This window comes from Salvelinus namaycush, chromosome 13 (assembly GCF_016432855.1).
Source record: "Salvelinus namaycush isolate Seneca chromosome 13, SaNama_1.0, whole genome shotgun sequence".
Lineage (NCBI taxonomy): Eukaryota > Metazoa > Chordata > Actinopteri > Salmoniformes > Salmonidae > Salvelinus > Salvelinus namaycush.
Window position 1 is genome coordinate 5,697,406 of NC_052319.1, and position 13,115 is coordinate 5,710,520.

Sequence of the window (13,115 nt, forward strand, 5' to 3'; positions counted from 1 at the left end):
TCACTCAATAGTCTACAGCTGGCTTAGCAGCTTTCCCAGCACTTCACAGCTTCCCCAGTAAACTCAACATATGTGTAGCCTCACGAGGACAAAAGAGAAGCGGAGGAAGGAGTTTACTTCTGCTGTAGTGTTCGCGGTATATATTATGTGAAGTGGTGGCGCTTCAGCAGAATGTATGTTTTTAATGTCTCAAAGTGGTGGGAAAACAGAAATGTGCGGCATTCAAGCTCGTGGTCAATAAATGTAGCGGACAAGACAAGCTGGGACCATAAACCCCAGCAGGACCTTTTCAGAAGCTGTCCTATTCACTGCCTGATCGGCCAAGTCTTTTTAAACTGTCAATGGACGACAAAGGCTTATTTTGGGGGGGGGTTGAATGGCGATCCTAGTTAAAATGCTCATCTTGAACCCCTGCACACACAGTCCAATGTGTTTCAATAATTTCTAATGACTCACTGTCCTTTAGACGACACAATACCGGTGCGTTCACTGACATCAACAAAGGCATTCCTTTAGTTTTACGTTTGAGAGGGAAAAACCCTTCCATCACACTTCATAAACCCGGTAAAAAGCTGTTCCGTTTCTCATTGTTGCAATACGTTTTGTCTTTATTGACTGATTGATTGATTCTACATTGTTTAATAGGCACATCCACCAGTTTATGTCAGTATCCTGAACAGCAAAGGTCATTTTAGGGATGATGAAAAGAACCCATCTGCAGATGGCCAGGACTGTGGGTACAACTAGATCATAGAGCAGTGTTTTACACAAGTGCATAGAGTAGACAATTTTAAATGACTGAAAATGTGTATTGTTAGTTGTTTTGGACATTGTCAAGGCCTATATGATCAGGACTATTTTCTAAGTAAGAGAACATTAAACCTTTTTAACATGTAACCTGTCTTCTCTTGAAATGAAAGTCTCATTTACAATTTGACTGCAATATAGGAATTGCCACAATGTTTGTTCTTCAAATTAAGTATTGTATTAAAAATGACGTAAATAGGCCACATTATCTTGAAAGATCATTTAAAGTATTTTTCTTCCCCTAAGATTCAGTTTTCCCATTTTTTTTCAGGTTTTTCGCTCTCAAAATCAAGCTTTTTAAATAGAACACTCAATTTTGTGATTTTTCTAAGTCAACAACAACGCTTAAGCCACATCAGGAGACCATTTTAGAGTTCTTTGAAATATCTGAGAAATTTAGATTTTTGGGTGTAGTTAACCTTTCATTCAAGTGTGCACCTAGCAAGAGGCTGTTGTTTAGTGGGGTTTTTGTAGCGCACGTGATGGTAGAGTTTGCTAAACAAATACCCACTGGATTGATGAAAATATTCATTATCTAATTCTGCCAGGTGAGCATAGGCTACTTTGTAGTTAACAACATTTAATTGAGACGGTTTTTGGGAAAGCCTTTCCATCTACCAGAAGACGCTCACAGCTACACAAAGTGGTAGAAGTGCGCACTGCACACAGACATGCGTTCTTCTTGCCTCTTCAGAAAGTAGGAATCACTGATGCATTCTGGTCATGTCTTATGATAAATTTGGGCAAGTTAATTCATTTTCAATACATTTAGTTGATTCCCTACTATGGTCAATACATTTTTTGCATAGCCTATTGTTGAATTCCGTTTTAATGCCTGGATTCCAGGAGGGCCCAAACTATAATATTTGGACCACAGTGAGGCTCTCCACTACCAATTGTTCCTGCAGTGATGATTCACCTAATTCATAGAATGTTTAAATAATTTATCTGCAAATAATCGGCCAAAAACCCTAGGCCTGACAGTAGCCTATGCAAATTGTTAGGAAGCCAAATGAACAGCTATCCGATGTGATTCGGTAGGCTGCGCTCACTGACTGAGACGGGGAACTCACTTTAGCGTCACTGTCTGGCAAGCCATGATTTATGAATGGCAAAGGGAGGTAGGAGATCGACTTTATTCAGTCAGTTAGACACCTTTTATAAATGAGTCAACACTTGCTGTTCAGTTGTCAATCGTCGCACAGTAAATAGCCTTTTTGGCACCACGACACATAGCATGACTGGCTTTGTGAAACACGTGAATGTGTCAGAAAACAAATACATGCGTCAGAAAACACTTAACTTCCCATTTGAAGTCTCTTCTTTAGCTATGACAGAGGATTTTTGTATCCCATAATGTTCAATATTTATAGACATATATTGTTTTGTATTTTGAAGTAGAATTATGATGAAATAGACCACTTGAGCAAGATTATTTGATGATCAGCATGTGATAGAACATTTAGTCGCTATGAATCACAAGATCTTTGTGTTCTCTGTTTATTTCCCAAAAATATATGTACTGAACCCAGTCCAGAGTCACCCGGGGCGACTGAAGAGGGAGTGCAGATATTTGGGGAACCTAGCTGTAGGACTTATTTTGCCCTGACGTGATGACATTTAACAGATGTAATGAAATAAAGGGCAACGTGTGTGTGTGTGTGTGTGTGCTGAAGGTTTTGGGAGAAGTCAGGAATTTCATTAGATAAATTCATTCATTATTTTCATTCAATTCAGAAATTAATGGAATTTTGAGATGTTTTTTTTATGTATTCATTCTTAGAATTGATCCTCATGTAGAGTATGCAGTGCACAATTGTTCTACTATTTACAAAACTACATGTTGATTTGCGCTTAGCCTTATACTTATTTGCGATGAGCTTGTGATCCACAGAAATCCTAATTCTGTGTCGTAATGTGTCATAAGCATACGGTTTAGACTTTACATCTGTACTCGCATGTACGGAACTAGAATCTGTTTGATAAGGCCTCAATGCTCTTAGGAAGTGTTTTCAGTACTTGTGCATCTGCTCGAACTGAATCATACAGTGTTAATTAACTCCAATTGAATTTGCGGTACAATGAAGGATAGTCATCCTCCCTTTTTAGAGTCACTTGTTCAAAAACGTGATTTTGTGTGAGTGATTCCCATTTCAGAATTTTTTTCCGCAGTCACTTGTTTGAATAGACTGGTTTTATTAACATTTCCCATCAGACTTCCTGTTTTCTGTTTAGCTATGTCACACTTTTTCCCCCGCCCTGTCTTGTAAGATACTAAAGAGTAACTTCAAATGTATATAGACAACGTAACAAGGTTGTGCCGTGCACTATTGCAAACAGCCGGTCATATCCCCCTTGGATCTGTTTGAAATGCTGTTTGATCACAAAATAAGTATCGAATCACTATACTGTGTCCATGTAAAAACAAAGTCTGAGACTGGCTAGCATGGAATTCCCCTTATCCCATGTTAGTGAGGGAAGTCTACCCTCACACTCAGTCATGTACTCACAGGGGGCTTTGGCTAAAGTACCTCTAGTATCTGTTGAAGGAATTAGGTTCTTATAGGTCCCAGGAGAAGTGTTCTCCCCACCCTTTTTTTGGATATGTCAAAGTTGATGTTTGTTTTTATAACCGTCTCCATTTTAGTCAGGCAAATAGGACTCGGCTTGTTTGAATTAGGTCCTTTGAGAAATTCCCCCATATCGGGTTGCCTTTCAAAAGTTAAGAGCTAAATGTCATTTTTTTTTAGCTTTACAAAGTATTCTAGCAAAAACAATTGTTGGGCTGTGTGTCGGTTGCAGTTAACGCCATCCATGTAATGTATTTGTTTGTAATGTTTCCCTGATATCTCATTTCCATTCTCATTTGGAGTTTGGACAGAAGTCCTAGGCAGTTTCCCATGTCAGGTCATATTTCTTTCAAATATTAGGTCAGGAATCATTGATCATCACGTTAATGCATCTCTTCAAGTGACACCGGACACTGGGTTTAATGACGCACATCTAGTATTGCTGCCCCCTTCCTTCCCGAAAGACTCACAAAACACTACTAAGGCAGACTGCCAACACTTTAACCCGCAGACCTAAACTCACTGTGTCAAACCCCAGCAGACTAATAGATCTTTCATATCCATTCCCGCCATGCAGCCCACCCCTTCATCGCCGTTTCCGGTGTGCTATGTACTAACTTCCTGTTTCTCTCCTGTAGATGAAAGCGGCGTCTCCCTCCTGCAGCTGATCGGGGACCCTCCCCCGGACGAGATCACCAAGATCTATGGCCCCGACAACAGCCCCGGCTACGTGTTCGGTCCCGACGCTAACACGGGCCAGCTGGCACGCGCCCATCTTCCCAGCCCCTTTTACCGGGACTTCTCCCTCCTCTTCAACCTGAAGCCCCAGTCCACCAATGGTGGCGTTATCTTCTCGGTCACGGACCCCTCGCAGCAGATCATGTATGTGGGTGTCAAGCTGTCGCCCGTGAAGGCAAACCGGCAGAACGTAATCTTCTACTATACGGAGCCCGACTCGCAAGAGTCGTATGTGGCGGCCACCTTCCCCGTGCACAATCTGGCTGACCAGTGGAACCGCTTCTCCATCTCCGTGCTGGACGACAAGGTCACCTTCTACATCAACTGCGACGACCAGCCCCAGGTGGTGCGCTTCGAGAGGTCCCCAGACGAGATGGAGCTGGAGTCTGGAGCCGGGGTGTTTGTGGGCCAAGCTGGAGGGGCCGATCCCAATAAGTTCCTGGTATGTATCATGCTATTACTGTATCTTTTGATATCAGGGTCAGTGGCCGTTGTGTTTCAACTTGGTCAATGTGGGAAATGAATACATTTCCTAGACTGATGGACTTGAAATGCAGTTCTAACCCAAACCCTGTCTTATAATTCACTTACAGATGACGGATCTTAATTTGATCACTCTTTTGTCACATTAGGAAATTCAAAATGAGCCTTGTGAAACCCGCAGTTCTCTTTCTCTTCATGGAGTCATTCGACCAGTGGGGCCATATTCCGTTAGTGTATCCATTGTCACATAATGAATGGTGTGAAAACCGATAACAGGCTACTGTTTGTGATTCTCTGGCTGAGTTCCCTGGCTCATTTGGGCCATCAGAGGACATAATAGGGTTTCTAGCGAACCTAAGGTTACGATTGAACTGTCAAAATGTAGTTCAGGTGGTCTAGCGGTCTAGCGGTTAGGGCCAATGCCTTCAGCGCACATATAGGCCTATTGTGTCGGCGTGAATTCAATTCCGGGCCACACCCTTCTGGCACAAATAACTCAATCCACCCGATTTGACAAGATTTGGTTACACATTTAAAACATGGACAGTCATCAATATTTTACCCACGATCTTGATAAGAAATTACCATACCAGACTTTGATTTTAGGCCATGGCTGCTGACCAAAGATTCTGGATGCTTCCCGAAGCTTTTGCGGATCATGTTCTGCGCATATTCTCAATGCGTAGAGAACAGGCTACTCAGACGAATGGTGCTTGTTTAATAAAGTTAGGTCAAAGTTGTATCAATGTCTGCAAGATCACATAATGATCACAGTATTCTACCTAACAGAACCGAATATAATAGCATAGTATAACGTTACTGTAAGACAAAAACACCAGCACATTTAATCAAGAATGATCATTCTTAAAGCAGCAATAAGTTGCGCAACTCAATATTAAGGTGTTCTTAATGTTTTGTACACGGTGTATATCAGTGTCAGGGGCAAGTGGAAGCAGAAATGAGACCAATCAGATGTTCTGTTTTGAACAAGAGAAGTGCATGTCCTCACAGCCAAGCTGAGTCGGCCGTGTGAAACGGTAACAGCCGTGCCTGGCTAATATCTAATAATAATTATTATGATAGATGTATTTTATATAGCGCCCTTCATTATACAGATCATCTCATACATGTAGTTCTTAGACTGGACAATGGTCTTCAACAGAGGCTGGCGCCTCCAGGTCACATCCAACTCTGGATGTGTATGATATGATTGCCCTCAATTAGCCTGCTTTAAATCAAAACAAAAGTGGTCTAACCCTGACCATCCACCTTCTCTGTGTGGGAAACACAGAAGTTTAATTATTGGACTTCACAGTGGGGGAGCAATAAGCTCCAGCTGGCCAACCCTGCCACCCCCTGCAGAGGGCACAAGCAGACAGAGGCTCTGAGCACTAAGCACCAGTAAGACGGGTGCCCCGTTGACCAGGCCGGTTGGTCTTTTATTTAGTTTTTGCTGGCATCATTATCTAAGGCTGTTGCTCTCTTGTCATGCAGTAGATTGTAAGGTAACACTTTAGTTTAGGGATCACGTAGTGGGCACTAATTTGCAGTTAAAGTGTTTATAAGTAACTAATTCAACTAGCTCTCAGTTTCATGTCAGAATTAGACATTCATCCATGTTTCTCAAACGTTAACAACTTTCTAGCGCAGGATTCGAACTTGCAAACTTTGGTCCTGGTCAGTCCCTAGATGGGAGACCAGATGCTGCTGGAAGTGGTGTTGGAGGGCCAGTAGGAGGCACTATTTCCTCTGGTTTAAAAAAATATCCCAATGCCCCAGGGCAGTGATGGGGGACATTGCACTGTGTAGGATGCCGTCTTTCGGATGGGACGTTAAATGGGTGTCCTGAGCCTCTGTGGTCACTAAATCAAATCAAATCAGCAAATCAAATGTATTTATATAGCCCTTCTTACATCAGCTGATATCTCAAAGTGCTGTACAGAAACCCAGCCTAAAACCCCAAACAGCAAGCAATGCAGGTGTAGAAGCACGGTGGCTAGGAAAAACTCCCTAGAAAGGCCACAACCTAGGAAGAAACCAGGCTATGAGGGGTGGCCAGTCCTCTTCTGGCTGTGCCGGGTGGAGGTTATAACAGAACATGGCCAAGATGTTCAAATGTTCATAAATGACCAGCATGGTCAAATAATAATATTCACAGTAGTTGTCGAGGGTGCAGCAAGTCAGCACCTCAGGAGTAAATGTCAGTTGGCTTTTCATAGCCGATCATTAAGAGTATCTCTACCGCTCCTGCGGTCTCTAGAGAGTTGAAAACAGCAGGTCTGGGACAGGTAGCACGTCCGGTGAACAGGTCAGGGTTCCATAGCCGCAGGCAGAACAGTTGAAACTGGAGCAGGTGGACTGGGGACAGCAAGGAGTCATCATGCCAGGTAGTCCTGAGGCATGGTCCTAGGGCTCAGGTCCTCCGAGAGAGAGAGAGAAAGAAAGAGAGAATTAGAGAGAGCATACTTAAATTCACACAGGACACCGGATAGGACAGGAGAAGTACTCCAGATATAACAAACTGACCCTAGCCCCCCGACACATAAACTAATGTAGCATAAATACTAAAGATCCCATGGCTCTTATCGTAAGAGTAGGGGTGTTAACCCCGGTGTCCTGGCTAAATTCCCAATCTGGCCCTGATACCATCAGTCACCTAATCGTCCCCAGTTTACAGTTGGCACATTCATCCCCCCTCTCCCCTGTAACTATTCCCCAGGTCTATCTGTAAATGAGAATGTGTTCTCTGTCAATTTACCTGGTAAAATAAGGGTTAATAAATAAATAAAAAGAATCCGAGGCAGATGCTTACACCCATCCGTCATCCCCCTCCACAACGCTCTATCAAAACATTTACATTTACATTTAAGTCATTTAGCAGACGCTCTTATCCAGAGCGACTTACAAATTGGAAAGTTCATACATATTCACCCTGGTCCCCCCATGGGAATTGAACCCTGGTCCCCCCGTGGGAATTGAACCCACAACCCTGGCGTTGCAAGCGCCATGCTCTACCAACTGAGCCACACGGGACCACAAAACCAACTTGAAGGTAACAGCGCTCACTGTTGCCCCTCCTTGTTTCCTCATTTCCTCATTGAAAACTGACTCGTATCACTGGTGACCTGGTAAGCTAATTAGGCCTTTATTCTGTGCTATAACAATTAACAAAAATATAAATGCAACATTCAACAATTTCAAAGATTTTACTGAGTTGCAGTTCATATCAGGAAATAATTCATTTGAAATTAATTAATTATGCCGTAATCTATGGATTTCACAACTGGGAATACAGATATGCATCTGTTGGTCACAGAATGTTTATGGTAGAGAAATGAACATCCAATTCTCTGTCGGACATTCCTCCAGTCAGCATGCCAATTGCACCCTCCCTGAAATCTGTGGCATTGTGTTGTGTGACAAAACTGCACATTTTAGTGGCCTTTTATTGTCCCCAGCACAAGGTGCACCTGTGTAATGAGCATGCTGTTTAATCAGCTTCTCTATATAGCACACCTGTCAGGTGGATGGATTATCTTGGCAAAGGATAAATGCTCAGTAACAGGGATATAAACAAATTTGAGAGAAATAAGCTTTTTGTGCAGATGGAATATTTTGGGGGTCTTTTATTTCAGCTCATGAAACATGGGACCAACACTTTACATTTTATATTTTTGTTCAGTGTACATTCAAATCTGTAAAGGCTAAGATGTAACATTTAGAAAATGGCCTGGGATAATTGATCTTTGAAAATATGATCTAAAAAAACATATGAGTGGCTCGCCGAACAATTCAGGAAGTATATGCGATGTTTAATGTTTTCCACCGTAAACTGTCATAAACAACTCTCGCAAGTATCAGCTCCAGGCTACTATCTAATCAATGCCACATTGGCATTATCCCACCCCTATTTAGCCACTATTGGCTTAAAAAGCCAAACCTAACACTAGATAGTGTTAATTAATTTCCAGCAATATTGCCCCTGTCTGTGTGTTGCGTGCCTTTGTCGGGACCTCAGTGTGTAGCCAGTTGATGTGATAAGTCTTGTGGGTTGACAAAGACTTTCCCCAAAACCTTCTCAATTAACTCCAAAGTAGGCTTACCTGGCAGAAGTATATCATGAGTAAGTATTTCATTTGTATATACTATTTGTTATTTGCAAACTTTGCCATGAAATGAGCAGCAGCAGTACAGAACCATCGCTAGGTCGGCACATTCGTTACTCGCTAGATGCACAATTAAAGGGCCAGATGTGCAGTTAAAGGGGAATTACCCAAATAATCGAAATATGTTAGTTTTCTTCCAGACCTAAAAAGAAAATTGTCTTCTGATCAGATTTACGCATTGACATGGACTCAGAACATCCAATTTAGTTTTTTCTCTATGAACAATTGTCATTTTGAGAGTGAAAAACAAAAAAGATCTAAAACCAGGAAACTTAACAGAGAATACATCATTTGTACACCCTTAGTTGTTTATTAACCATTATTTTACCAGGTATATTGACGGAAACGGTGCACTACTTTCTCTTGTACACCAAGGACCTTGGGAAGAGTGCCTATTTGAAAGCTAGGGGGAAAATGAGTAGCTTGTGACATTTTTTAGCTCGTGACATCATTTTTTAAAGTATCTCTCATGCTATAAAAGGTTGGAGACCCCTGGATTAATGGGAGTCATTGAAAGAGGCTATTGTGGTGGCGAGTTTGATGGACTAAGACCACGGAAGATGACAGTGTCATATCAGAGGAGCCCTTTTCATTTCTTAACACTTGGGGCGGCTTTATTAAACCCCTCGGCTTCTCTCACGAGAGGGGGTTTTCCACCAGAAACCACCACACCGATCAGGGACGTATCTTTTAAGAGACAGGACTTAAGAGGGAAGATAATGTGTGATGTGTTTGTTATTGTGTAGAGCAGGGCCGACGTGTGTGGGCTTCATGGGGGAGAAGAATGCTGACATGTGTACAGGCCATGTATTGACAACTGTGTGTGTGTGCTTGCCTCTGTATTTTCCTTCATAGGGGGTGATCGGGGAGCTGAGGGTCGTTGGAGACCCTCGGGCCGCTGAAAGACAGTGTGAAGAGGAAGGGGATGACTCGGATGCGGTAAGTGACCCGCTTGACCCGCTACCGATACAAAAACAGGTGCAACAGCTTAGTGCTTATACAGTTGTTGGCTAAGCAAGGTATAGGGAGGCTAAAACGTACAGGGAACTCTTGGGATCAACAAGTTGTTTCTGTAGGAGCTGGATGTGCTACAGTACATCCCCAAGCCCTTTGATGTGTAGAAATATTCAAAGTTGCCATAGGTACACGATCTATGCCAACAACTGTTTAAAATGTGTCAGTTAGTTATACATTTGACTTGAATTGCAAACGTAAATTATTTTCGGCATAAATCCCATGTATTTCTGTGATGATTACATGTTAGTTATCCATTTAGTATTAATAGCATACGTTAGTATGTATTAATAGCATACGCCTGTGTATTTCTGTGGTGTTTGGATGTTGTGTGCAATTAATGAAGGAACATTCCTCTTGATGTATTCACTAGGAAGCAAACAGGCGCAAACGGGCTGACATGGGGAGGGACCAACCTGAACCTGTCCAATAAGAAACACTTGTTTTTCTTAGTTTCCGTGGTAAAACGTTTTGCTACGATGTATGCTAATGAATACACCCCTGGTCTCTCTCCTCCCAGGCTTCAGGAGACGGCGGAAGCGGTGACGAAAGGATCCAGGACGGGAAGAAGAAAGGATCGGTATGATCACTTGACAAACGTTTTAGTGTTCACATTTGGTTGCCATCCACAAGCACGTTCGTTCCATCTAAGCAATCTTGTGTTTCCTGTTCCCTTTTGAGTCTACACTATTGGAGACCATGATCTAAAACCAGGCTATCTGTGATGTTTCAAAGTCAGTTCGAACGGGAAGGCTTGACTATGTACTGGTTGTAGGAAGTTTGGAAATGTCGCCATATGATGGGTTTTCACTGCAACGTTCGCTCATAGTTGTTGTAGTGACTCCTTTGTAGGAAAATAGTTTGAATAATAGCTACATAATGAAGGTGATGGATCTCTCTCTCTCCCCCCTCTCACTTTCCTCCATAGGGTACATCCATATGGGACGCAAAGGTACGAAAATACGAGAGGGTGGAAGATGTCAGACTGACAGTTACGGTACGTGCTCTGAAATCAATTTTACCTGTATATGTTTGCGTTCACCCACAAGCATGTGAAATGTCACCTTTTGATTTGTCAGCAGCGCTCTTCTCGTGAGCAGCCTATTCACTATATACTGTTGTGCACTATGTAAGGAACTATGTAGGACACCCTATTCAAATGACACCCTGTCCTGTTCACTACTATAGTGCACTATATAGGGAATAGGGTGCCATTTGGGACGCAACCATCCGCGTCATTGGATTTGAAACATATGGTCAACATGGAAACCGAGTTATCTGTAGGGAGGTGGTATGTTGTGGGGAATGTATATAGCCCGGTTTCGCTGCGGCGTATCACTTGGACGACGTCCTTAACTAACACAATCGTCGTCCATCTAGCTTAGTAGGACTCAGTAATACCTCTGTCAGTGCTGTAGTAGCTAATACCCCCCCCCCCCAAAAAAAAAACACACAAACATTTTCAGCGGGGACCCCATTTTTAAACTACTGTATATTTCTAGAAAAAAGTTTGTATATTTTCCCATACAATCTGTACTCTTCATTTTTTGCTCCCAAAATAAAAAAATTGCCGATCCCACGGCAGTTCCCCTGCGACCCGACTTTGAATACCACTGCTCTACAACAAGCAAATGTTGCAGCACAACCTCCGACCAACCTCCATACAACGCCGCCGTCATGGCACGCCAGTCCAATTAATGTGGAAGACAAAGGAGAAAACCAGATGTCTGGTCCAGGGTCAGGGCGATGATATCTCCAAGGTTCTATTTTGTTATTTTGACTGCTTTCTCAATCAGACTTAAGTTGAGAGCACAGCAATAGAGAGGGATGCAACGGAAAGAGATGGCGAGGAATGTTGTGCCTGTAGCAGAGGTCTAATGCTCCCTCTTTGTCCTGCCAAGCCTTGTGGGTTCCACAGGGCTCTGGGTTCATGGGATAACTTTGAAGCCTTGTGCCACTTGACAGCGGGGCTTTCCGCCCACCAGACAAGTGTTTATTATCATTGTATGGAACAGCTGTGGATTCTGAATATTATCTGTTTCATTACATTGCTTAATGCCTGTCTGACTTCCGCTCAAGTTTGGACAAGCAAAGACGGAAATACAGACACTTTTCCATTATGTGACCGACGGCAGGTTTTAGCGTGATTGATGGACTTGCAAGTTGTCATCGTTACATGGTGCACTAAGGGCAGGAATTCAGTCAAATCCGCACCGCAGGAAAACGACAACATTGTTCCTGCACCATTAAAGGACTGGTTATAAGTGTGCGGGAAGTGATGTTGACATGCAGGTTTACTACAGTGCAGGTTGTATTGAATATTCCACCCATACGCTTAGAAATGTGGAGGGTAAAAAAATGTATTGGTAGGATGATCCAATTAAGTCCAATTATACAGTCATCTGGGTGAAAGTGCATCTAATTTAATATTTCCTTTTTTTTTAAGACTGCTCGTGACAGTGAAGTAAACATACCTCTTATTTCATTTACATTTCTAATTCAATTGAGTCTCGAAGCTCATGTAGACTCTGGGATTATACATGTGTGTATTCGTAGTTCGAATCTGGTCTTTGTGCCAGCTTTACCTTGTTTGCATCAACTTTGTGATCTAAATAGTTTAGTTCTTAGCACAAGTTTCAATCTGCAAGTGTAAATTGGGCTTGTGCCATCTATGGTTAAATTAAGTTGTGTTTTCAAATCAATCACCACCCGGAGCCTCATCTATACCCACTCTCCTCACTCACACCTCTCAGAAATGATGAATGCATGGGATTATAAGTGTGTGTGTGTTTTATTACATATATCCCCTTGGATCGCTCATTTAACACTCACCAAAGCAAAATTCTTCACATAGTTGACCTCAGGCCCTACAATAGGAAGAATGTTTGCCCAGAGAGGAAACTGGTTAATTAAACAGTGAAGAATTCCGTACCTTTTCTTTCACGTGCCCCCCCTCCTGCCGTCTCCATCGTCCCACCCAGTGTTCCCCTCTCAGATTCCACTGGGGAAATATACGAGACTTTTCACCTGGTGAAGAATGAGCTTAGAAAATGGGGGTGTTTGGTGTAATCTCCCTGAGTGGGACGAGTCTGGAAATGGCCTCTTCTCTTCCAACCCTGCATATTCTCCCACCTCTAGAGCACTAGTGGGGATGGAAGAACTTTGCCAGTCCTTCCTTGTCTCTACTCCTTAACACACACACACACACACCCTGACACACACACCCAGACACAAACACACTGAAACACACGCGCACACACACATGCGCTGACACACACACTCAGACACCAGCTCCTCCACTCTATTCTCTGACCCCTATCTGGAGAGCTGGAGCCCA

The 13,115-nt window shown here is 42.8% G+C and overlaps 1 protein-coding gene across 2 annotated transcripts in view; it reads left to right on the top strand.

Annotated features, from left to right (window-relative positions):
* LOC120058186 (collagen alpha-1(XVIII) chain-like) overlaps positions 1-13,115 on the top strand; it is an 82,161-nt gene that overhangs the window by 14,670 nt on the left and 54,376 nt on the right. For both annotated transcript variants that reach the window (XM_039006669.1, XM_039006670.1), the window contains exons 2-5: positions 4,016-4,557; positions 9,620-9,703; positions 10,299-10,358; positions 10,707-10,775. In XM_039006669.1, coding sequence (XP_038862597.1) covers positions 4,016-4,557; positions 9,620-9,703; positions 10,299-10,358; positions 10,707-10,775 — 755 coding nt within the window. The remainder of the gene's footprint in view (positions 1-4,015; positions 4,558-9,619; positions 9,704-10,298; positions 10,359-10,706; positions 10,776-13,115) is intronic.